The sequence below is a fragment of the Carcharodon carcharias genome (genome assembly GCF_017639515.1).
Source record: "Carcharodon carcharias isolate sCarCar2 chromosome 39 unlocalized genomic scaffold, sCarCar2.pri SUPER_39_unloc_3, whole genome shotgun sequence".
In the NCBI taxonomy this organism is placed as follows: domain Eukaryota; kingdom Metazoa; phylum Chordata; class Chondrichthyes; order Lamniformes; family Lamnidae; genus Carcharodon; species Carcharodon carcharias.
The window spans coordinates 109,515-133,786 of NW_024470836.1; the positions used below are offsets into that span (position 1 = coordinate 109,515).

The window sequence follows — 24,272 nt, forward strand, 5'->3', positions numbered from 1 at the left end:
ACAGTGACACACTGTCCCATTTACACTGAGAGAGACGCACAGTGACACACTGTCCCATTTACACAGAGAGAGAGAGAGACGCACAGTGACACACTGTCCCATTTACACAGAGAGAGAGAGACGCACAGTGACACACTGTCCCATTTACACAGAGAGAGAGACGCACAGTGACACACTGTCCCATTTACACAGAGAGAGAGAGAGACGCACAGTGACACACTGTCCCATTTACACAGAGAGAGAGACGCACAGTGACACACTGTCCCATTTACACAGAGAGAGAGACGCACAGTGACACACTGTCCCATTTACACAGAGAGAGAGAGACGCACAGTGACACACTGTCCCATTTACACAGAGAGAGAGAGAGACGCACAGTGACACACTGTCCCATTTACACAAAGAGAGAGAGACGCACAGTGACACACTGTCCCATTTACACAGAGAGAGAGAGACGCACAGTGACACACTGTCCCATTTACACAGAGAGAGAGAGACGCACAGTGACACACTGACCCATTTACACAGAGAGAGAGACGCACAGTGACACACTGTCCCATTTACACAGAGAGTGACGCACAGTGACACACTGTCCCATTTACACAGAGAGAGAGAGACGCACAGTGACACACTGTCCCATTTACGCAGAGAGAGAGAGAGAGACGCACAGTGACACACTGTCCCATTTACACAGAGAGAGAGAGAGACGCACAGTGACACACTGTCCCATTTACACAGAGAGAGAGACACACAGTGACACACTGTCCCATTTACACAGAGAGAGAGACACACAGTGACACACTGTCCCATTTACACAGAGAGAGAGAGACGCACAGTGACACACTGTCCCATTTACACAGAGAGAGAGAGAGACGCACAGTGACACACTGTCCCATTTACACAGAGAGAGAGAGACGCACAGTGACACACTGTCCCATTTACACAGAGAGAGAGACACACAGTGACACACTGTCCCATTTGCACAGAGAGAGAGAGACGCACAGTGACACACTGTCCCATTTACACAGAGAGAGAGAGACGCACAGTGACACACTGACCCATTTAAACAGAGAGAGAGAGACGCACAGTGACACACTGTCCCATTTACACAGAGAGAGAGAGACGCACAGTGACACACTGTCCCATTTACACAGAGAGAGAGAGACGCACAGTGACACACTGTCCCATTTACACAGAGAGACACGCACAGTGACACACTGTCCCATTTACACAGAGAGAGAGAGACGCACAGTGACACACTGTCCCATTTACACAGAGAGAGAGAGACGCACAGTGACACACTGTCCCATTTACACAGAGAGAGACACACAGTGACACACTGTCCCATTTACACAGAGAGAGAGAGACGCACAGTGTCACACTGTCCCATTTACACAGAGAGAGAGAGACGCACAGTGACACACTGACCCATTTACACAGAGAGAGAGAGACGCACAGTGACACACTGTCCCATTTACACAGAGAGAGAGAGACGCACAGTGACACACTGTCCCATTGACACAGAGAGAGAGAGACGCACAATGACACACTGTCCCATTTACACAGAGAGAGAGAGAGACGCACAGTGACACACTGTCCCATTTACACAAAGAGAGAGACGCACAGTGATACACTGTCCCATTTACACAGAGAGAGAGACGCACAGTGACACACTGTCCCATTTACACAGAGAGAGAGAGAGACGCACAGTGACACACTGTCCCATTTACACACAGAGAGAGAGACGCACAGTGACACACTGTCCCATTTACACAGAGAGAGAGACGCACAGTGACACACTGTCCCATTTAAACAGAGAGAGAGAGACGCCCAGTGACAAACTGTCCCATTTACACAGAGAGAGAGAGAGAGACGCACAGTAACACACTGCCCCATTTACACAGATAGAGAGAGACGCACAGTGACACACTGTCCCATTTACACAGAGAGAGAGACGCACAGTGACACACCGTCCCATTTACACAGAGAGAGAGAGAAACGCACAGTGACACACTGTCCCATTTACACAGAGAGAGACGCACAGTGACACACTGTCCCATTTACACAGAGAGAGAGAGACGCACAGTGACACACTGTCCCATTTACAGAGAGAGAGAGAGACGCACAGTGACACACTGTCCCATTTACACAGAGAGAGAGAGAAACGCACAGTGACACACTGTCCCATTTACACAGAGAGAGAGAGACGCACAGTGACACACTGTCCCATTTACACAGAGAGAGAGAGACGCACAGTGACACACTGTCCCATTTACACAGAGAGAGAGAGACGCACAGTGACACACTGTCCCATTTACACAGAGAGAGAGACACACAGTGACACACTGTCCCACTTACACAGAGAGAGAGAGACGCACAGTGACACACTGTCCCATTTACACAGAGAGAGAGAGACGCACAGTGACACACTGTCCCATTTACACAGAGAGAGAGAGACGCACAGTGACACACTGTCCCATTTACACAGAGAGAGAGAGACGCACAGTGACACACTGTCACATTTACACAGAGAGAGAGAGAGACGCACAGTGACACACTGTCCCATTTACACAGAGAGAGAGAGACGCACAGTGACACACTGTCCCATTTACACAGAGAGAGAGACACACAGTGACACACTGTCCCATTTGCACAGAGAGAGAGAGACGCACAGTGACACACTGTCCCATTTACACAGAGAGAGAGACGCACAGTGACACACTGTCCCATTTACACAGAGAGAGAGAGACGCACAGTGACACACTGTCCCATTTACACAGAGAGAGAGACACACAGTGACACACTGTCCCATTTACACAGAGAGAGAGAGACGCACAGTGACACACTGTCCCATTTACACAGAGAGAGAGAGAGACACACAGTGACACACTGTCCCATTTACACAGAGAGAGAGACACAGTGACACACTGTCCCATTTACACAGAGAGAGAGAGAGACGCACAGTGACACACTGTCCCATTTACACAGAGAGAGAGACGCACAGTGACACACTGTCCCATTTACACAGAGAGAGAGAGAGACGCACAGTGACACACTGTCCCATTTACACAGAGAGAGAGAGACGCACAGTGACACACTGTCCCATTTACACAGAGTGAGACGCTCAGTGACACACTGTCCCATTTACACAGAGAGAGAGAGAGACGCACAGTGACACACTGTCCCATTTACACAAAGAGAGAGAGACGCACAGTGACACACTGTCCCATTTACACAGAGAGAGAGACGCACAGTGACACACTGTCCCATTTACACAGAGAGAGAGACGCACAGTGACACACTGTCCCATTTACACAGAGAGAGAGAGACGCACAGTGACACACTGTCCCATTTACACAGAGAGAGAGAGACGCACAGTGACACACTGTCCCATTTACACAGAGAGAGAGAGACGCACAGTGACACACTGTCCCATTTACACAGAGAGAGAGACGCACAGTGACACACTGTCCCATTTACACAGAGAGAGAGAGAGACGCACAGTGACACACTGTCCCATTTTCACAGAGGGAGAGAGACGCACAGTGACACACTGTCCCATTTACACAGAGAGAGAGAGACGCACAGTGACACACTGTCCCATTTACACAGAGAGAGAGACACACAGTGACACACTGTCCCATTTACACAGAGAGAGAGAGACGCACAGTGACACACTGTCCCATTTACACAGAGAGAGAGAGACGCACAGTGACACACTGACCCATTTACACAGAGAGAGAGAGACGCACAGTGACACACTGTCCCATTTACACAGAGAGAGAGAGAGACGCACAGTGACACACTGTCCCATTGACACAGAGAGAGAGAGACGCACAGTGACACACTGTCCCATTTACACAGAGAGAGAGAGAGACGCACAGTGACACACTGTCCCATTTACACAAAGAGAGAGAGACGCACAGTGACACACTGTCCCATTTACACAGAGAGAGAGACGCACAGTGACACACTGTCCCATTTACACAAAGAGAGAGAGAGACGCACAGTGAAACACTGTCCCATTTACACAGAGAGAGAGACGCACAGTGACACACTGTCCCATTTACACAGAGAGAGAGAGACGCACAGTGACACACTGTCCCATTTACACAGAGAGAGAGAGACGCACAGTGACACACTGTCCCATTTACACAGAGAGAGACGCACAGTGACACACTGTCCCATTTACACAGAGAGAGAGAGAGAGATGCACAGTGACACACTGTCCCATTTACACAGAGAGAGAGAGACGCACAGTGACACACTGTCCCATTTACACAGAGAGAGAGAGACGCACACTGACACACTGTCCCATTTACACAGAGAGAGAGACGCACAGTGACACACTGTCCCATTTACAAAGAGAGAGAGAGACGCACAGTGACACACTGTCCCATTTACACAGAGAGAGAGAGAGAGACGCACAGTGACACACTGTCCCATTTACACAGAGAGAGAGAGAGACGCACAGTAACACACTGCCCCATTTACACAGAGAGAGAGAGACGCACAGTGACACACTGTCCCATTTACACAGAGAGAGAGACGCACAGTGACACACTGTCCCATTTACACAGAGAGAGAGACGCATAGTGACACACTGTCCCATTTACACAGAGAGAGAGAGAGACGCACAGTGACACACTGTCCCATTTACACAGAGAGAGAGACACACAGTGACACACTGTCCCATTTACACAGGGAGAGAGAGACGCAAAGTGACACACTGTCCCATTTACACAGAGAGACAGAGACGCACAGTGACACACCGTCCCATGTACACAGAGAGAGAGAGACGCACAGTGACACACTGTCCCATTTACACAGAGAGAGAGAGAGACGCACAGTGACACACTGTCCCATTTACACAGAGAGAGAGAGGCACAGTGACACACTGTCCCATTTACACAGAGAGAGAGAGACGCACAGTGACACACCGTCCCATTTACAAAGAGAGAGAGAGAAACGCACAGTGACACACTGTCCCATTTACACAGAGAGAGAGAGACGCACACTGACACACTGTCCCATTTACACAGAGCGAGAGAGATGCACAGTGACACACTGTCCCATTTACACAGAGAGAGAGAGAAACGCACAGTGACACACTGTCCCATTTACACAGAGAGAGAGAGACGCACAGTGACACACTGTCCCATTTACAGAGAGAGAGAGAGACGCACAGTGACACACTGTCCCATTTACACAGAGAGAGAGAGAAACGCACAGTGACACACTGTCCCATTTACACAGAGAGAGAGAGACGCACAGTGACACACTGTCCCATTTACAGAGAGAGAGAGAGACGCACAGTGACACACTGTCCCATTTACACAGAGAGAGAGACACACAGTGACACACTGTCCCATTTACACAGAGAGAGAGAGACGCACAGTGACACACTGTCCCATTTACACAGAGAGAGAGAGAGAGAGAGAGACGCACAGTGACACACTGTCCCATTTACACAGAGAGAGAGACGCACAGTGACACACTGTCCCATTTACACAGAGTGAGAGAGACGCACAGTGACACACTGTCCCATTTACACAGAGAGAGAGAGACGCACAGTGACACACTGTCCCATTTACACAGAGAGAGAGAGACGCACAGTGACACACTGTCCCATTTACAGAGAGAGAGAGACACGCACAGTGACACACTGTCCCATTTACACAGGGAGAGAGACGCACAGTGACACACTGTCCCATTTACACAGAGAGAGAGACGCACAGTGACACACTGTCCCATTTACACAGAGAGAGAGAGACGCACAGTGACACACTGTCCCATTTACACAGAGAGAGAGACACACAGTGACACACTGTCCCATTTACACAGAGAGAGAGAGACGCACAGTGACACACTGTCCCATTTACACAGAGAGAGAGAGAGACACACAGTGACACACTGTCCCATTTACACAGAGAGAGAGAGACGCACAGTGACACACTGTCCCATTTACACAGAGAGAGAGAGAGAGACGCACAGTGACACACTGTCCCATTTACACAGAGAGAGAGACGCACAGTGACACACTGTCCCATTTACACAGAGAGAGAGAGAGACGCACAGTGACACACTGTCCCATTTACACAGAGAGAGAGAGACGCACAGTGACACACTGTCCCATTTACACAGAGAGAGACGCACAGTGACACACTGTCCCATTTACACAGAGAGAGAGAGAGACGCACAGTGACACACTGTCCCATTTACACAAAGAGAGAGAGACGCACAGTGACACACTGTCCCATTTACACAGAGAGAGAGACGCACAGTGACACACTGTCCCATTTACACAGAGAGAGAGAGAGACGCACAGTGACACACTGTCCCATTTACACAGAGAGAGAGACGCACAGTGACACACTGTCCCATTTACACAGAGAGAGAGACGCACAGTGACACACTGTCCCATTTACACAGAGAGAGAGAGACGCACAGTGACACACTGTCCCATTTACACAGAGAGAGAGAGAGACGCACAGTGACACACTGTCCCATTTACACAAAGAGAGAGAGACGCACAGTGACACACTGTCCCATTTACACAGAGAGAGAGAGACGCACAGTGACACACTGTCCCATTTACACAGAGAGAGAGAGACGCACAGTGACACACTGACCCATTTACACAGAGAGAGAGACGCACAGTGACACACTGTCCCATTTACACAGAGAGTGACGCACAGTGACACACTGTCCCATTTACACAGAGAGAGAGAGACGCACAGTGACACACTGTCCCATTTACGCAGAGAGAGAGAGAGAGACGCACAGTGACACACTGTCCCATTTACACAGAGAGAGAGAGAGACGCACAGTGACACACTGTCCCATTTACACAGAGAGAGAGACACACAGTGACACACTGTCCCATTTACACAGAGAGAGAGACACACAGTGACACACTGTCCCATTTACACAGAGAGAGAGAGACGCACAGTGACACACTGTCCCATTTACACAGAGAGAGAGAGAGACGCACAGTGACACACTGTCCCATTTACACAGAGAGAGAGAGACGCACAGTGACACACTGTCCCATTTACACAGAGAGAGAGACACACAGTGACACACTGTCCCATTTGCACAGAGAGAGAGAGACGCACAGTGACACACTGTCCCATTTACACAGAGAGAGAGAGACGCACAGTGACACACTGACCCATTTAAACAGAGAGAGAGAGACGCACAGTGACACACTGTCCCATTTACACAGAGAGAGAGAGACGCACAGTGACACACTGTCCCATTTACACAGAGAGAGAGAGACGCACAGTGACACACTGTCCCATTTACACAGAGAGACACGCACAGTGACACACTGTCCCATTTACACAGAGAGAGAGAGACGCACAGTGACACACTGTCCCATTTACACAGAGAGAGAGAGACGCACAGTGACACACTGTCCCATTTACACAGAGAGAGACACACAGTGACACACTGTCCCATTTACACAGAGAGAGAGAGACGCACAGTGTCACACTGTCCCATTTACACAGAGAGAGAGAGACGCACAGTGACACACTGACCCATTTACACAGAGAGAGAGAGACGCACAGTGACACACTGTCCCATTTACACAGAGAGAGAGAGACGCACAGTGACACACTGTCCCATTGACACAGAGAGAGAGAGACGCACAATGACACACTGTCCCATTTACACAGAGAGAGAGAGAGACGCACAGTGACACACTGTCCCATTTACACAAAGAGAGAGACGCACAGTGACACACTGTCCCATTTACACAGAGAGAGAGACGCACAGTGACACACTGTCCCATTTACACAGAGAGAGAGAGAGACGCACAGTGACACACTGTCCCATTTACACACAGAGAGAGAGACGCACAGTGACACACTGTCCCATTTACACAGAGAGAGAGACGCACAGTGACACACTGTCCCATTTAAACAGAGAGAGAGAGACGCCCAGTGACAAACTGTCCCATTTACACAGAGAGAGAGAGAGAGACGCACAGTAACACACTGCCCCATTTACACAGATAGAGAGAGACGCACAGTGACACACTGTCCCATTTACACAGAGAGAGAGACGCACAGTGACACACCGTCCCATTTACACAGAGAGAGAGAGAAACGCACAGTGACACACTGTCCCATTTACACAGAGAGAGACGCACAGTGACACACTGTCCCATTTACACAGAGAGAGAGAGACGCACAGTGACACACTGTCCCATTTACAGAGAGAGAGAGAGACGCACAGTGACACACTGTCCCATTTACACAGAGAGAGAGAGAAACGCACAGTGACACACTGTCCCATTTACACAGAGAGAGAGAGACGCACAGTGACACACTGTCCCATTTACACAGAGAGAGAGAGACGCACAGTGACACACTGTCCCATTTACACAGAGAGAGAGAGACGCACAGTGACACACTGTCCCATTTACACAGAGAGAGAGACACACAGTGACACACTGTCCCACTTACACAGAGAGAGAGAGACGCACAGTGACACACTGTCCCATTTACACAGAGAGAGAGAGACGCACAGTGACACACTGTCCCATTTACACAGAGAGAGAGAGACGCACAGTGACACACTGTCCCATTTACACAGAGAGAGAGAGACGCACAGTGACACACTGTCACATTTACACAGAGAGAGAGAGACGCACAGTGACACACTGTCCCATTTACACAGAGAGAGAGAGACGCACAGTGACACACTGTCCCATTTACACAGAGAGAGAGACACACAGTGACACACTGTCCCATTTGCACAGAGAGAGAGAGACGCACAGTGACACACTGTCCCATTTACACAGAGAGAGAGAGACGCACAGTGACACACTGTCCCATTTAAACAGAGAGAGAGAGACGCACAGTGACACACTGTCCCATTTACACAGAGAGAGAGAGACGCACAGTGACACACTGTCCCATTTACACAGAGAGAGAGAGACGCACAGTGACACACTGTCCCATTTACACAGAGAGAGAGAGACGCACAGTGACACACTGTCCCATTTACACAGAGAGAGAGAGACGCACAGTGACACACTGTCCCATTTACACAGAGAGAGAGACGCACAGTGACACACTGACCCATTTACACAGAGAGAGAGAGACGCACAGTGACACACTGTCCCATTTACACAGAGAGAGAGAGACGCACAGTGACACACTGTCCCATTGACACAGAGAGAGAGAGACGCACAATGACACACTGTCCCATTTACAGAGAGAGAGAGAGACACACAGTGACACACTGTCCCATTTACACAAAGAGAGAGAGACGCACAGTGACACACTGTCCCATTTACACAGAGAGAGAGACGCACAGTGACACACTGTCCCATTTACACAGAGAGAGAGAGAGACGCACAGTGACACACTGTCCCATTTACACAGAGAGAGAGACGCACAGTGACACACTGTCCCATTTACACAGAGAGAGAGACGCACAGTGACACACTGTCCCATTTACACAGAGAGAGAGAGACGCACAGTGACACACTGTCCCATTTACACAGAGAGAGAGAGAGACGCACAGTGACACACTGTCCCATTTACACAGAGAGAGAGACGCACAGTGACACACTGTCCCATTTACACAGAGAGAGAGAGACGCACAGTGACACACTGTCCCATTTACACAGAGAGAGACGCACAGTGACACACTGTCCCATTTACACAGAGAGAGAGAGAGAGACGCACAGTTACACACTGTCCCATTTACATAGAGAGAGAGAGACGCACAGTGACACACTGTCCCATTTACACAGAGAGAGAGAGAGACGCACAGTGACACACTGTCCCATTTACACAAAGAGAGAGAGACGCACAGTGACACACTGTCCCATTTACACAGAGAGAGAGACGCACAGTGACACACTGTCCCATTTACACAGAGAGAGAGAGAGACGCACAGTGACACACTGTCCCATTTACACAGAGAGAGAGACGCACAGTGACACACTGTCCCATTTACACAGAGAGAGAGACGCACAGTGACACACTGTCCCATTTACACAGAGAGAGAGAGACGCACAGTGACACACTGTCCCATTTACACAGAGAGAGAGAGAGACGCACAGTGACACACTGTCCCATTTACACAGAGAGAGAGAGACGCACAGTGACACACTGTCCCATTTACACAGAGAGAGAGAGACGCACAGTGACACACTGTCCCATTTACAAAGAGAGAGAGAGACGCACAGTGACACACTGACCCATTTACACAGAGAGAGAGACGCACAGTGACACACTGTCCCATTTACACAGAGAGAGAGAGACGCACAGTGACACACTGTCCCATTTACACAGAGAGAGAGAGAGAGACGCACAGTGACACACTGTCCCATTTACACAGAGAGAGAGACGCACAGTGACACACTGTCCCATTTACACAGAGAGAGAGACACACAGTGACACACTGTCCCATTTACACAGAGAGAGAGACACACAGTGACACACTGTCCCATTTACACAGAGAGAGAGAGACGCACAGTGACACACTGTCCCATTTACACAGAGAGAGAGAGACGCACAGTGACACACTGTCCCATTTACACAGAGAGAGAGAGACGCACAGTGACACACTGTCCCATTTACACAGAGAGAGAGAGACGCACAGTGACACACTGTCACATTTACACAGAGAGAGAGAGAGACGCACAGTGACACACTGTCCCATTTACACAGAGAGAGAGAGACGCACAGTGACACACTGTCCCATTTACACAGAGAGAGAGACACACAGTGACACACTGTCCCATTTGCACAGAGAGAGAGAGACGCACAGTGACACACTGTCCCATTTACACAGAGAGAGAGAGAGACGCACAGTGACACACTGACCCATTTAAACAGAGAGAGAGAGACGCACAGTGACACACTGTCCCATTTACACAGAGAGAGAGAGACGCACAGTGACACACTGTCCCATTTACACAGAGAGAGAGAGACGCACAGTGACACACTGTCCCATTTACACAGAGAGACACGCACAGTGACACACTGTCCCATTTACACAGAGAGAGAGAGACGCACAGTGACACACTGTCCCATTTACACAGAGAGAGAGAGACGCACAGTGACACACTGTCCCATTTACACAGAGAGAGACACACAGTGACACACTGTCCCATTTACACAGAGAGAGAGAGACGCACAGTGTCACACAGTCCCATTTACACAGAGAGAGAGACGCACAGTGACACACTGACCCATTTACACAGAGAGAGAGAGACGCACAGTGACACACTGTCCCATTTACACAGAGAGAGAGAGACGCACAGTGACACACTGTCCCATTGACACAGAGAGAGAGAGACGCACAATGACACACTGTCCCATTTACACAGAGAGAGAGAGAGACGCACAGTGACACACTGTCCCATTTACACAAAGAGAGAGACGCACAGTGACACACTGTCCCATTTACACAGAGAGAGAGACGCACAGTGACACACTGTCCCATTTACACAGAGAGAGAGAGAGACGCACAGTGACACACTGTCCCATTTATACACAGAGAGAGAGACGCACATTGACACACTGTCCCATTTACACAGAGAGAGAGACGCACAGTGACACACTGTCCCATTTAAACAGAGAGAGAGAGACGCCCAGTGACACACTGTCCCATTTACACAGAGAGAGAGAGAGAGACGCACAGTAACACACTGCCCCATTTACATAGATAGAGAGAGACGCACAGTGACACACTGTCCCATTTACACAGAGAGAGAGACGCACAGTGACACACCGTCCCATTTACACAGAGAGAGAGAGAAACGCACAGTGACACACTGTCCCATTTACACAGAGAGAGAGAGACGCACAGTGACACACTGTCCCATTTACACAGAGAGAGAGACGCACAGTGACACACTGTCCCATTTACAGAGAGAGAGAGAGACGCACAGTGACACACTGTCCCATTTACACAGAGAGAGAGAGAGAAACGCACAGTGACACACTGTCCCATTTACACAGAGAGAGAGAGACGCACAGTGACACACTGTCCCATTTACACAGAGAGAGAGAGACGCACAGTGACACACTGTCCCATTTACACAGAGAGAGAGAGACGCACAGTGACACACTGTCCCATTTACACAGAGAGAGAGACACACAGTGACACACTGTCCCATTTACACAGAGAGAGAGAGACGCACAGTGACACACTGTCCCATTTACACAGAGAGAGAGAGACGCACAGTGACACACTGTCCCATTTACACAGGGAGAGAGAGACGCACAGTGACACACTGTCCCATTTACACAGAGAAAGAGAGACGCACAGTGACACACTGTCACATTTACACAGGGAGATAGAGAGACGCACAGTGACACACTGTCCCATTTACACAGAGAGAGAGAGACGCACAGTGACACACTGTCCCATTTACACAGAGAGAGAGACACACAGTGACACACTGTCCCATTTGCACAGAGAGAGAGAGACGCACAGTGACACACTGTCCCATTTACACAGAGAGAGAGAGACGCACAGTGACACACTGACCCATTTAAACAGAGAGAGAGAGACGCACAGTGACACACTGTCCCATTTACACAGAGAGAGAGAGACGCACAGTGACACACTGTCCCATTTACACAGAGAGAGAGAGACGCACAGTGACACACTGTCCCATTTACACAGAGAGAGACACGCACAGTGACACACTGTCCCATTTACACAGAGAGAGACACGCACAGTGACACACTGTCCCATTTACACAGAGAGAGAGAGACGCACAGTGACACACTGTCCCATTTACACAGAGAGAGAGAGACGCACAGTGACACACTGTACCATTTACACAGAGAGAGAGACACACAGTGACACACTGTCCCATTTACACAGAGAGAGAGAGACGCACAATGACACACTGTCCCATTTACACAGAGAGAGAGAGAGACGCACAGTGACACACTGTCCCATTTACACAAAGAGAGAGAGACGCACAGTGACACACTGTCCCATTTACACAGAGAGAGAGACGCACAGTGACACACTGTCCCATTTACACAGAGAGAGAGAGACGCCCAGTGACACACTGTCCCATTTACACAGAGAGAGAGAGAGAGACGCACAGTAACACACTGCCCCATTTACACAGATAGAGAGAGACGCACAGTGACACACTGTCCCATTTACACAGAGAGAGAGACGCACAGTGACACACCGTCCCATTTACACAGAGAGAGAGAGAAACGCACAGTGACACACTGTCCCATTTACACAGAGAGAGAGAGACGCACAGTGACACACTGTCCCATTTACACAGAGAGAGAGAGACGCACAGTGACACACTGTCCCATTTGCAGAGAGAGAGAGAGACGCACAGTGACACACTGTCCCATTTACACAGAGAGAGAGAGAAACGCACAGTGACACACTGTCTCATTTACACAGAGAGAGAGAGACGCACAGTGACACACTGTCCCATTTACACAGAGAGAGAGAGACGCACAGTGACACACTGTCCCATTTACACAGAGAGAGAGACACACAGTGACACACTGTCCCATTTACACAGAGAGAGAGAGACGCACAGTGACACACTGTCCCATTTACACAGAGAGAGAGAGACGCACAGTGACACACTGTCCCATTTACACAGAGAGAGAGAGACGCACAGTGACACACTGTCCCATTTACACAGAGAGAGAGAGACGCACAGTGACACACTGTCACATTTACACAGAGAGAGAGAGAGACGCACAGTGACACACTGTCCCATTTACACAGAGAGAGAGAGACGCACAGTGACACACTGTCCCATTTACACAGAGAGAGAGACACACAGTGACACACTGTCCCATTTGCACAGAGAGAGAGAGACGCACAGTGACACACTGTCCCATTTACACAGAGAGAGAGAGACGCACAGTGACACACTGACCCATTTAAACAGAGAGAGAGAGACGCACAGTGACACACTGTCCCATTTACACAGAGAGAGAGAGACGCACAGTGACACACTGTCCCATTTACACAGAGAGAGAGAGACGCACAGTGACACACTGTCCCATTTACACAGAGAGAGACACGCACAGTGACACACTGTCCCATTTACACAGAGAGAGAGAGACGCACAGTGACACACTGTCCCATTTACACAGAGAGAGAGAGACGCACAGTGACACACTGTCCCATTTACACAGAGAGAGAGAGACGCACAGTGACACACTGTCCCATTTACACAGAGAGAGACACGCACAGTGACACACTGTCCCATTTACACAGAGAGAGAGAGACGCACAGTGACACACTGTCCCATTTACACAGAGAGAGAGACGCACAGTGACACACTGTACCATTTACACAGAGAGAGAGACACACAGTGACACACTGTCCCATTTACACAGAGAGAGAGAGACGCACAGTGTCACACTGTCCCATTTACACAGAGAGAGAGAGACGCACAGTGACACACTGACCCATTTACACAGAGAGAGAGAGACGCACAGTGACACACTGTCCCATTTACACAGAGAGAGAGAGACGCACAGTGACACACTGTCCCATTGACACAGAGAGAGAGAGACGCACAATGACACACTGTCCCATTTACACAGAGAGAGAGAGAGACGCACAGTGACACACTGTCCCATTTACACAAAGAGAGAGAGACGCACAGTGACACACTGTCCCATTTACACAGAGAGAGAGACGCACAGTGACACACTGTCCCATTTACACAGAGAGAGAGAGACGCCCAGTGACACACTGTCCCATTTACACAGAGAGAGAGAGAGAGACGCACAGTAACACACTGCCCCATTTACACAGATAGAGAGAGACGCACAGTGACACACTGTCCCATTTACACAGAGAGAGAGACGCACAGTGACACACCGTCCCATTTACACAGAGAGAGAGAGAAACGCACAGTGACACACTGTCCCATTTACACAGAGAGAGAGAGACGCACAGTGACACACTGTCCCATTTACACAGAGAGAGAGAGACGCACAGTGACACACTGTCCCATTTGCAGAGAGAGAGAGAGACGCACAGTGACACACTGTCCCATTTACACAGAGAGAGAGAGAAACGCACAGTGACACACTGTCCCATTTACACAGAGAGAGAGAGACGCACAGTGACACACTGTCCCATTTACACAGAGAGAGAGACACACAGTGACACACTGTCCCATTTACACAGAGAGAGAGAGACGCACAGTGACACACTGTCCCATTTACACAGAGAGAGAGAGACGCACAGTGACACACTGTCCCATTTACACAGAGAGAGAGACGCACAGTGACACACTGTCCCATTTACACAGAGAGAGAGAGAGACGCACAGTGACACATTGTCCCATTTACACAGAGAGAGAGACACACAGTGACACACTGTCCCATTTACACAGGGAGAGAGAGAGACGCACAGTGACACACTGTCCCATTTACACAGAGAGACAGAGACGCACAGTGACACACCGTCCCATTTACACAGAGAGAGAGAGACGCACAGTGACACACTGTCCCATTTACACAGAGAGAGAGACGCACAGTGACACATTGTCCCATTTACACAGAGAGAGAGACGCACAGTGACACACTGTCCCATTTACACAGAGAGAGAGAGACGTACAGTGACACACCGTCCCATTTACAAAGAGAGAGAGAGAGACGCACAGTGACACACTGTCCCATTTACACAAAGAGAGAGAGACGCACAGTGACACACTGTCCCATTTACACAGAGAGAGAGACGCACAGTGACACACTGTCCCATTTACACAGAGAGAGAGAGAGACGCACAGTGACACACTGTCCCATTTACACAGAGAGAGAGACGCACAGTGACACACTGTCCCATTTACACAGAGAGAGAGACGCACAGTGACACACTGTCCCATTTACACAGAGAGAGAGAGACGCACAGTGACATACTGTCCCATTTACACAGAGAGAGAGAGAGACGCACAGTGACACACTGTCCCATTTACACAGAGAGAGAGAGATGCACAGTGACACACTGTCCCATTTACACAGAGAGAGAGAGAGACGCACAGTGACACACTGTCCCATTTACACAGAGAGAGAGAGACGCACAGTGACACACTGACCCATTTACACAGAGAGAGAGAGACGCACAGTGACACACTGTCCCATTTACACAGAGAGAGAGAGACGCACAGTGACACACTGTCCCATTTACACAGAGAGAGAGAGACGCACAGTGACACACTGTCCCATTTACAGAGAGAGAGAGAGAGACGCACAGTGACACACTGTCCCATTTACACAGAGAGAGAGAGAGACGCACAGTGACACACTGTCCCATTTACACAGAGAGAGAGAGACGCACAGTGACACACTGTCCCATTTACACAGAGAGAGAGACACACAGTGACACACTGTCCCATTTACACAGAGAGAGAGAGACGCACAGTGACACACTGTCCCATTTACACAGAGAGAGAGAGACGCACAGTGACACACTGACCCATTTACACAGAGAGAGAGAGACGCACAGTGACACTGTCCCATTTACACAGAGAGAGAGAGACGCACAGTGACACACTGTCCCATTGACACAGAGAGAGAGAGACGCACAGTGACACACTGTCCCATTTACACAGAGAGAGAGAGAGACGCACAGTGACACACTGTCCCATTTACACAGAGAGAGAGAGAGACGCACAGTGACACACTGTCCCATTTACACAGAGAGAGAGACGCACAGTGACACACTGTCCCATTTACACAGAGAGAGAGACGCACAGTGACACACTGTCCCATTTACACAGAGAGAGAGAGACGCACAGTGACACACTGTCCCATTTACACAGAGAGAGAGACGCACAGTGACACACTGTCCCATTTACACAGAGAGAGAGAGAGACGCACAGTGACACACTGTCCCATTTACACAGAGAGAGAGACGCACATTTCACACTGTCCCATTTACACAGAGAGAGAGACGCACAGTGACACACTGTCCCATTTACACAGAGAGAGAGAGACGCACAGTGACACACTGTCCCATTTACACAGAGAGAGAGAGAGACGCACAGTGACACACTGTCCCATTTACAGAGAGAGAGAGACGCACAGTGACACACTGTCCCATTTACACACAGAGAGAGAGACGCACAGTGACACACTGTCCCATTTACACAGAGAGAGACGCACAGTGACACACTGTCCCATTTACACAGAGAGAGAGAGAGAGACGCACAGTGACACACTGTCCCATTTACACAGAGAGAGAGAGACGCACAGTGACACACTGTCCCATTTACACAGAGAGAGAGAGACGCACAGTGACACACTGTCCCATTTACACAGAGAGAGAGACGCACAGTGACACACTGTCCCATTTACACAGAGAGAGAGAGACGCCCAGTGACACACTGTCCCATTTACACAGAGAGAGAGAGACGCACAGTAACACACTGCCCCATTTACACAGATAGAGAGAGACGCACAGTGACACACTGTCCCATTTACACAGAGAGAGAGACGCACAGTGACACACTGTCCCATTTACACAGAGAGAGAGACGCACAGTGACACACCGTCCCATTTACACAGAGAGAGAGAGAAACGCACAGTGACACACTGTCCCATTTACACAGAGAGAGAGAGACGCACACTGACACACTGTCCCATTTACACAGAGAGAGAGAGACGCACAGTGACACACTGTCCCATTTACACAGAGAGAGAGAGAGACGCACAGTGACACACTGTCCCATTTACACAGAGAGAGAGAGAAACGCACAGTGACACACTGTCCCATTTACACAGAGAGAGAGAGACGCACAGTGACACACTGTCCCATTTACACAGAGAGAGAGAGACGCACAGTGACACACTGTCCCATTTACACAGAGAGAGAGACACACAGTGACACACTGTCCCATTTACACAGAGAGAGAGAGACGCACAGTGACACACTGTCCCATTTACACAGAGAGAGAGAGACGCACAGTGACACACTGTCCCATTTACACAGAGAGAGAGAGACGCACAGTGACACACTGTCCCATTTACACAGAGAGAGAGAGAAACGCACAGTGACACACTGTCCCATTTACACAGAGAGAGAGAGACGCACAGTGACACACTGTCCCATTTACACAGAGAGAGAGAGACGCACAGTGACACACTGTCCCATTTACACAGAGAGAGAGACACACAGTGACACACTGTCCCATTTACACAGAGAGAGAGAGACGCACAGTGACACACTGTCCCATTTACACAGAGAGAGAGAGACGCACAGTGACACACTGTCCCATTTACACAGAGAGAGAGAGACGCACAGTGACACACTGTCCCATTTACACAGAGAGAGAGACGCACAGTGACACACTGTCCCATTTACACAGAGAGAGAGAGAGACGCACAGTGACACACTGTCCCATTTACACAGAGAGAGAGAGACGCACAGTGACACACTGTCCCATTTACACAGAGAGAGAGACGCACAGTGACACACTGTCCCATTTACACAGAGAGAGAGAGAGAGACGCACAGTGACACACTGTCCCATTTACACAGAGAGAGAGACGCACAGTGACACACTGTCCCATTTACACAGAGAGAGAGACGCACAGTGACACACTGTCCCATTTACACAGAGAGAGAGAGACACACAGTGACACACTGTCCCATTTACACAGAGAGAGAGAGACGCACAGTGACACACTGTCCCATTTACACAGAGAGAGAGACACGCACAGTGACACACTGTCCCATTTACCCACAGAGAGAGAGAGAGAGACGCACAGTGACACACTGTCCCATTTACACAGAGAGAGAGAGAGAGACGCACAGTGACACACTGTCCCGTTTACACAGAGAGAGAGTCGCACAGTGACACACTGTCCCATTTACACAGAGAGAGAGACGCACAGTGACACACTGTCCCGTTTACATACACACAGAGGCACAGTGATACTCACCCTGCCAGCGTAGTGAATGACGCAGAAGTCGGCTTTGTCCTTGAGCTGCCGGACTTTCTGGAACTTGGGGTGGCTCCCCTGCTCCTGCACCAGCTTCTCAACAAAGGTCTTGTCTGTCGCCTTGGGGAACCAGCATTCCTCGTCCAGGAGAGCCAGGATCCCAGGGGTGTTGGCCTGTGGTTGGCAGGGAACAGGGGAGGCAGGGAGAAGAGGAGAGTTAGCACCTTTCCAGAGGTCAGGAGATTACCAGGGGAGTGCGACTGCCCTGCGCCATCGCTTTGGGCTCCATCAGCTCCTGACCCCATTACAGCCTCGGTTCAAACATGGACACAAGAGCTGAGCCCCCGAGGTGAGGGGAGAGTGACTGCCCTTGACATCGAGGCAGCATTTGACCCGAGTGTGACATCAAGGAGCCCCAGCAAAACTGGTGTCAACGGGAATCAGGGGGAAAACTCTCCGCTGGTTGGAGTCATTCCCAGCACAAAGGGAGATGGTTGTGGTTGTTGGGGGTCAGTCATCTCAGCTCCAGGACATCACTGCAGGAGTCCCTCAGGGTTAGTGTCCTCGGCCCAACCACCTTCAGCTGCTTCATCAATGACCTTCCCTCCATCATAAGGTCAGAAGTGGGGATGTTCGCTGATGATTGCACAATGTTCAGCACCGTTCACGACTCCTCAGATACTGAAGCAGCCCCATGTCTAAATGCAGCAAGACCTGGACAATATCCAGGCTCAGGGCTGACAAGTGGCGAGTAACATTCACCCCACACAAGTGTCAGGCACTGACCATCTCCAACAAGAGAGAATCCAACCATCGCCCCCTTGACGTTCAATGGGCATTACCCTCACTGAATCTCCCACTATCAACATCCTGGGGGTTACCATTGACCAGAAACTGAACTGGACCCAGCCATATAAATACTATGGCTACAAGAGCAGGTCAGAGGCTGGGAATCCTGCGGAGAGTCACTCACCTCCTGACTCCCCCTCCAAAGCCTGTCCACCATCTACAAGGCACAAGTCAGGAGTGTGATGGGATACTCCCCACTTGACTGGATGAGTTGCAGCTCCCACAACACTCAAGAAGCTCGACACCATCCAGGACAAAGCAGCCCCGCTTGATCGGCCCACCATCCACAAACATTCACTCCCTCCACCACCGACGCACAGTAGCAGCAGCGTGTGTACCATCTACAAGATGCACTGCAGCAACTCACCAAGGCTCCTTCGACAGCACCTTCCAAACCCACGACTACTACCATCTAGAAGGACAAGGGCAGCAGACACATGGGAACACCATCACCTCGAAGTTCCCCTCCAAACCACTCACCATCCTGACTTGGAAATATATCGGCCGTTCCTTCAGTGTCACTGGGTCAAAATCCTGGAACACCCTCCATAACAGCGCCGTGGGTGTACCTACACCACACGGACAAAATCCTGGAACTCCCTCCCTAACAGCGCCGTGGGTGCACCTACACCACAGGGACAAAATCCTGGAACTCCCTCCCTAACAGCGCTGTGTGTGTACCTACACCACACGGACAAAATCCTGGAACTCCCTCCCTAACAGCGCCGTGGGTGCACCTACACCACAGGGACAAAATCCTGGAACTCCCTCCCTAACAGCGCCGTGGGTGTACCTACACCACACGGACAAAATCCTGGAACTCCCTCCCTAACAGCGCCGTGGGTGTTCCTACACCACACGGACAAAATCCTGGAACTCCCTCCCTAACAGCGCCGTGGGTGTACCTACACCACACGGACAAAATCCTGGAACTCCCTCCCTAACCGCGCCATGGGTGTACTTACACCACAGGGACAAGATCCTGGAACTCCCTCCCTAACAGCGCTGTGGGTGTACCTACACCACAGGGACAAAATCCTGGAACTCCCTCCCTAACAGCACCGTGGGTGTACCTACACCACACGGACAAAATCCTGGAACTCCCTCCCTAACAGCGCTGTGGGTGTACCTACACCACAGGGACAAAATCCTGGAACTCCCTCCCTAACAGCACCATGGGTGTACCTACACCACATGGACAAAATCCTGGAACTCCCTCCCTATCAGCGCTGTGGTTCTACCTACACCACAGTGACAAAATCCTGGAAATCCCTCCATAACAGCACCCTGGGAGTACCTACACCACATGGACAAAATCCTGGAACTCCCGCCCTAACAGCGCCGTGGGTGTACCTACACCACAGGGACTGCTGCTACTCACGGGCCTCTCGATAAGGTCAATGCAGGGTTGCAAGTCCAAGCCGAAGTCAATGAAATTCCATTCGATTCCCTCCCTCTGGTACTCCTCCTGCTCCAGCACAAACATCGTGTGGTTGAAGAGCTGCTGCAGTTTCTCGTTTGTGTAGTTGATACAAAGCTGCTCGAAGGAATTCAACTGTGAGGAGAGAGAGAGACAGAGAAGGGCACAAGACGTCAGCTTGAAAGAGACGAGGAGTGCACGCGATGGAATACTGAGTCTAATTCCAATCGTTTCCCGCAGCCCAGTCTAATCCCACTCTCCCCCTCACTCCCCGCTCCCTTTAATATCCCACCCAGTCTAATCCCACTCTCCCCCTCACTCCCTACACCCTTTAATATCCCACCCAGTCTAATCCCACTCTCCCCTCACTCCCCGCACCCTTTAATATCCCACCCAGTCTAATCCCGCTCTCCCCCTCACTCCCCGCACCCTTTAATATCCCACCCAGTCTAATCCCGCTCTCCCCCTCACTCCCCGCACCCTTTAATATCCCACCCAGTCTAATCCCACTCTCCCCTCACTCCCTACACCCTTTAATATCCCACCCAGTCTAATCCCACTCTCCCCTCACTCCCTACACCCTTTAATATCCCACCCAGTCTAATCCCACTCTCCCCCTCACTCCCTGCACCCTTTAATATCCCACCCAGTCTAATCCCACTCTCCCCTCACTCCCCGCACCCTTTAATATCGCACCCAGTCTAATCCCACTCTCCCCCTCACCCCACACCCTGTAATATCCCACCCAGTCTAATCCCACTCTCCCCCTCACTCCCCGCACCCTTTAATATCCCACCCAGTCTAATCCCACTCTCCCCCTCACCCCACACCCTTTAATATCCCACCCAGTCTAATCCCACTCTCCCCCTCACCCCACACCCTTTAATATCCCACCCAGTCTAATCCCACTCTCCCCCTCACTCCCCGCACCCTTTAATATCCCACCCAGTCTAATCCCACTCTCCCCCTCATTCCCCTCACCCTTTAATATCCCACCCAGTCTAATCCCACTCTCCCCCTCACTCCCCGCACCCTTTAATATCCCACCCAGTCTAATCCCACTCTCCCCCTCACTCCCCGCACCCTTTAATATCCCACCCAGTCTAATCCCACTCTCCCCCTCACTCCCCGCACCCTTTAATATCCCACCCAGTCTAATCCCACTCTCTCCTTACTCCCCCACACCCTTTAATATCGCACCCAGTCTAATCCCACTCTCCCCCTCACTCCCTGAACACTGTTATCATTCTGCCCGTCTCTCCAGGAGAGCACAGGGAGCTACCTGGAAAATTTCAAAACCAGCGATGTCCAGGATTCCTATGAAGGACGCGCCCTGTCTCTTGGTCCGATCGAGGGCTTTGTTGATACGGTGCACGAGCCAGCGAAACAGCCGCTCGTAGGAGGCTTTGGCGAGGGCTTCAATGGCAAAGTCTGCCTGCGCATGGAGAGGGTTGAGAGGGTGGGGGGGGGGTGGCGGGGAGGGGGAGAAAAGAAATGGGACTGTCAGTCAGAGATCAATTGCACATGACTTTCGGAGCACAAATCCTAGAGTATATACATCTCCCTCTGACAGTGCAGCACTCCCTCAGTACTGGCACCGGGGGGAGTGTCGGCCTGGATTATGGGGCTCAAATCCTAGAGTATATACATCTCCCTCCGACAGTGCAGCACTCCCTCAGTACTGGCACCGGGGGGAGTGTCGGCCTGGATTATGGGGCTCAAATCCTAGAGTATATACATCTCCCTCTGACAGTGCAGCACTCCCTCAGTACTGGCACCGGGGGGAGTGTCGGCCTGGATTATGGGGCTCAAATCCTAGAGTATATACATCTCCCTCCGACAGTGCAGCACTCGCTCAGTACTGGCACTGGGGGGAGTGTCGGCCTGGATCGTGGAGCTCAAATCCGAGAGTATATACTTCTCCCTCTGACAGTGCAGCTCTCCCTCAGTACTGGCACCGGAGGGAGTGTCGGCCTGGATTATGGACCTCAAATCGTGGAGTAGAAACATCTACCTCCGACAGTGCAGCACTCCCTCAGTACTGGCACCGGAGGGAGTGTCGGCCTGGATTATGGACCTCAAATCGTGGAGTAGAAACATCTACCTCCGACAGTGCAGCACTCCCTCAGTACTGGCACCGGGGGGAGTGTCAGCCTGGATTATGGATCTCAAATCCTAGAGTATATACATCTCCCTCTGACAGTGCAGCACTCCCTCAGTACTGGCACCGGGGGGAGTGTCGGTCTGGATTATGGAGATCAAATCCTAGAGTATATACATCTCCCTCCGACAGTGCAGCACTCCCTCAGTACTGGCACCGTGGGGAGTGTCGGAATGGATTATGGTGCTCAAATCCTAGTGTATATACATCTCCCTCTGACAGTGCAGCACTCCCTCAGTACTGGCACCGGGGGGAGTGTCGGTCTGGATTATGGAGATCAAATCCTAGAGTATATACATCTCCCTCTGACAGTGCAGCACTCCCTCAGTACTGGCACCGGGGGGGGAGTGTCAACCTGGATTATGATGCTCAAATCCTAGGGTATATACATCTAACTCTGACAGTGCAGCACTCCCTCAGTACTGGCACCGGGGTGGGAGTGTCAACCTGGATTATGGTGCTCAAATCCCAGAGTATATACATCTCCCTCCGACAGTGCAGCTCTCCCTCAGTACTGGCACCGGGGGGGGAGTGTCGGCCTGGATTATGGTGCTCAAATCCCAGAGTATATACATCTCCCTCCGACAGTGCAGCACTCCCTCAGTACTGACATGGGGGGAGTGTCAGCCTGGATTATGGCGCTCAAACCCTAGAGTATATACATCTCCCTCCGACAGTGCAGCACTCCCTCAGTACTGGCACCGGGGGGAGTGTCGGCCTGGATTATGGAGCTCAAATCCTAGAGTATATACATCTCCCTCCGACAGTGCAGCACTCCCTCAGTACTGGCACCGGGGGGAGTGTCGGCCTGGATTATGGCGCTCAAACCCTAGAGTATATACATCTCCCTCCGACAGTGCAGCACTCCCTCAGTACTGGCACCGTGGGGAGTGTCGGCCTGGATTATGGGG

At 50.8% G+C, this 24,272-nt stretch overlaps 1 protein-coding gene across 1 annotated transcript in view; it reads right to left on the minus strand.

The window, feature by feature from the left end:
* LOC121274962 (myosin-10-like) overlaps positions 1-24,272 on the minus strand; it is a 163,330-nt gene that overhangs the window by 77,059 nt on the left and 61,999 nt on the right. The window contains exons 11-13 of the mRNA XM_041182334.1: positions 22,483-22,635; positions 21,162-21,335; positions 18,928-19,105 (exon numbers count right to left, since the gene is read on the minus strand). Coding sequence (XP_041038268.1) covers positions 18,928-19,105; positions 21,162-21,335; positions 22,483-22,635 — 505 coding nt within the window. The remainder of the gene's footprint in view (positions 1-18,927; positions 19,106-21,161; positions 21,336-22,482; positions 22,636-24,272) is intronic.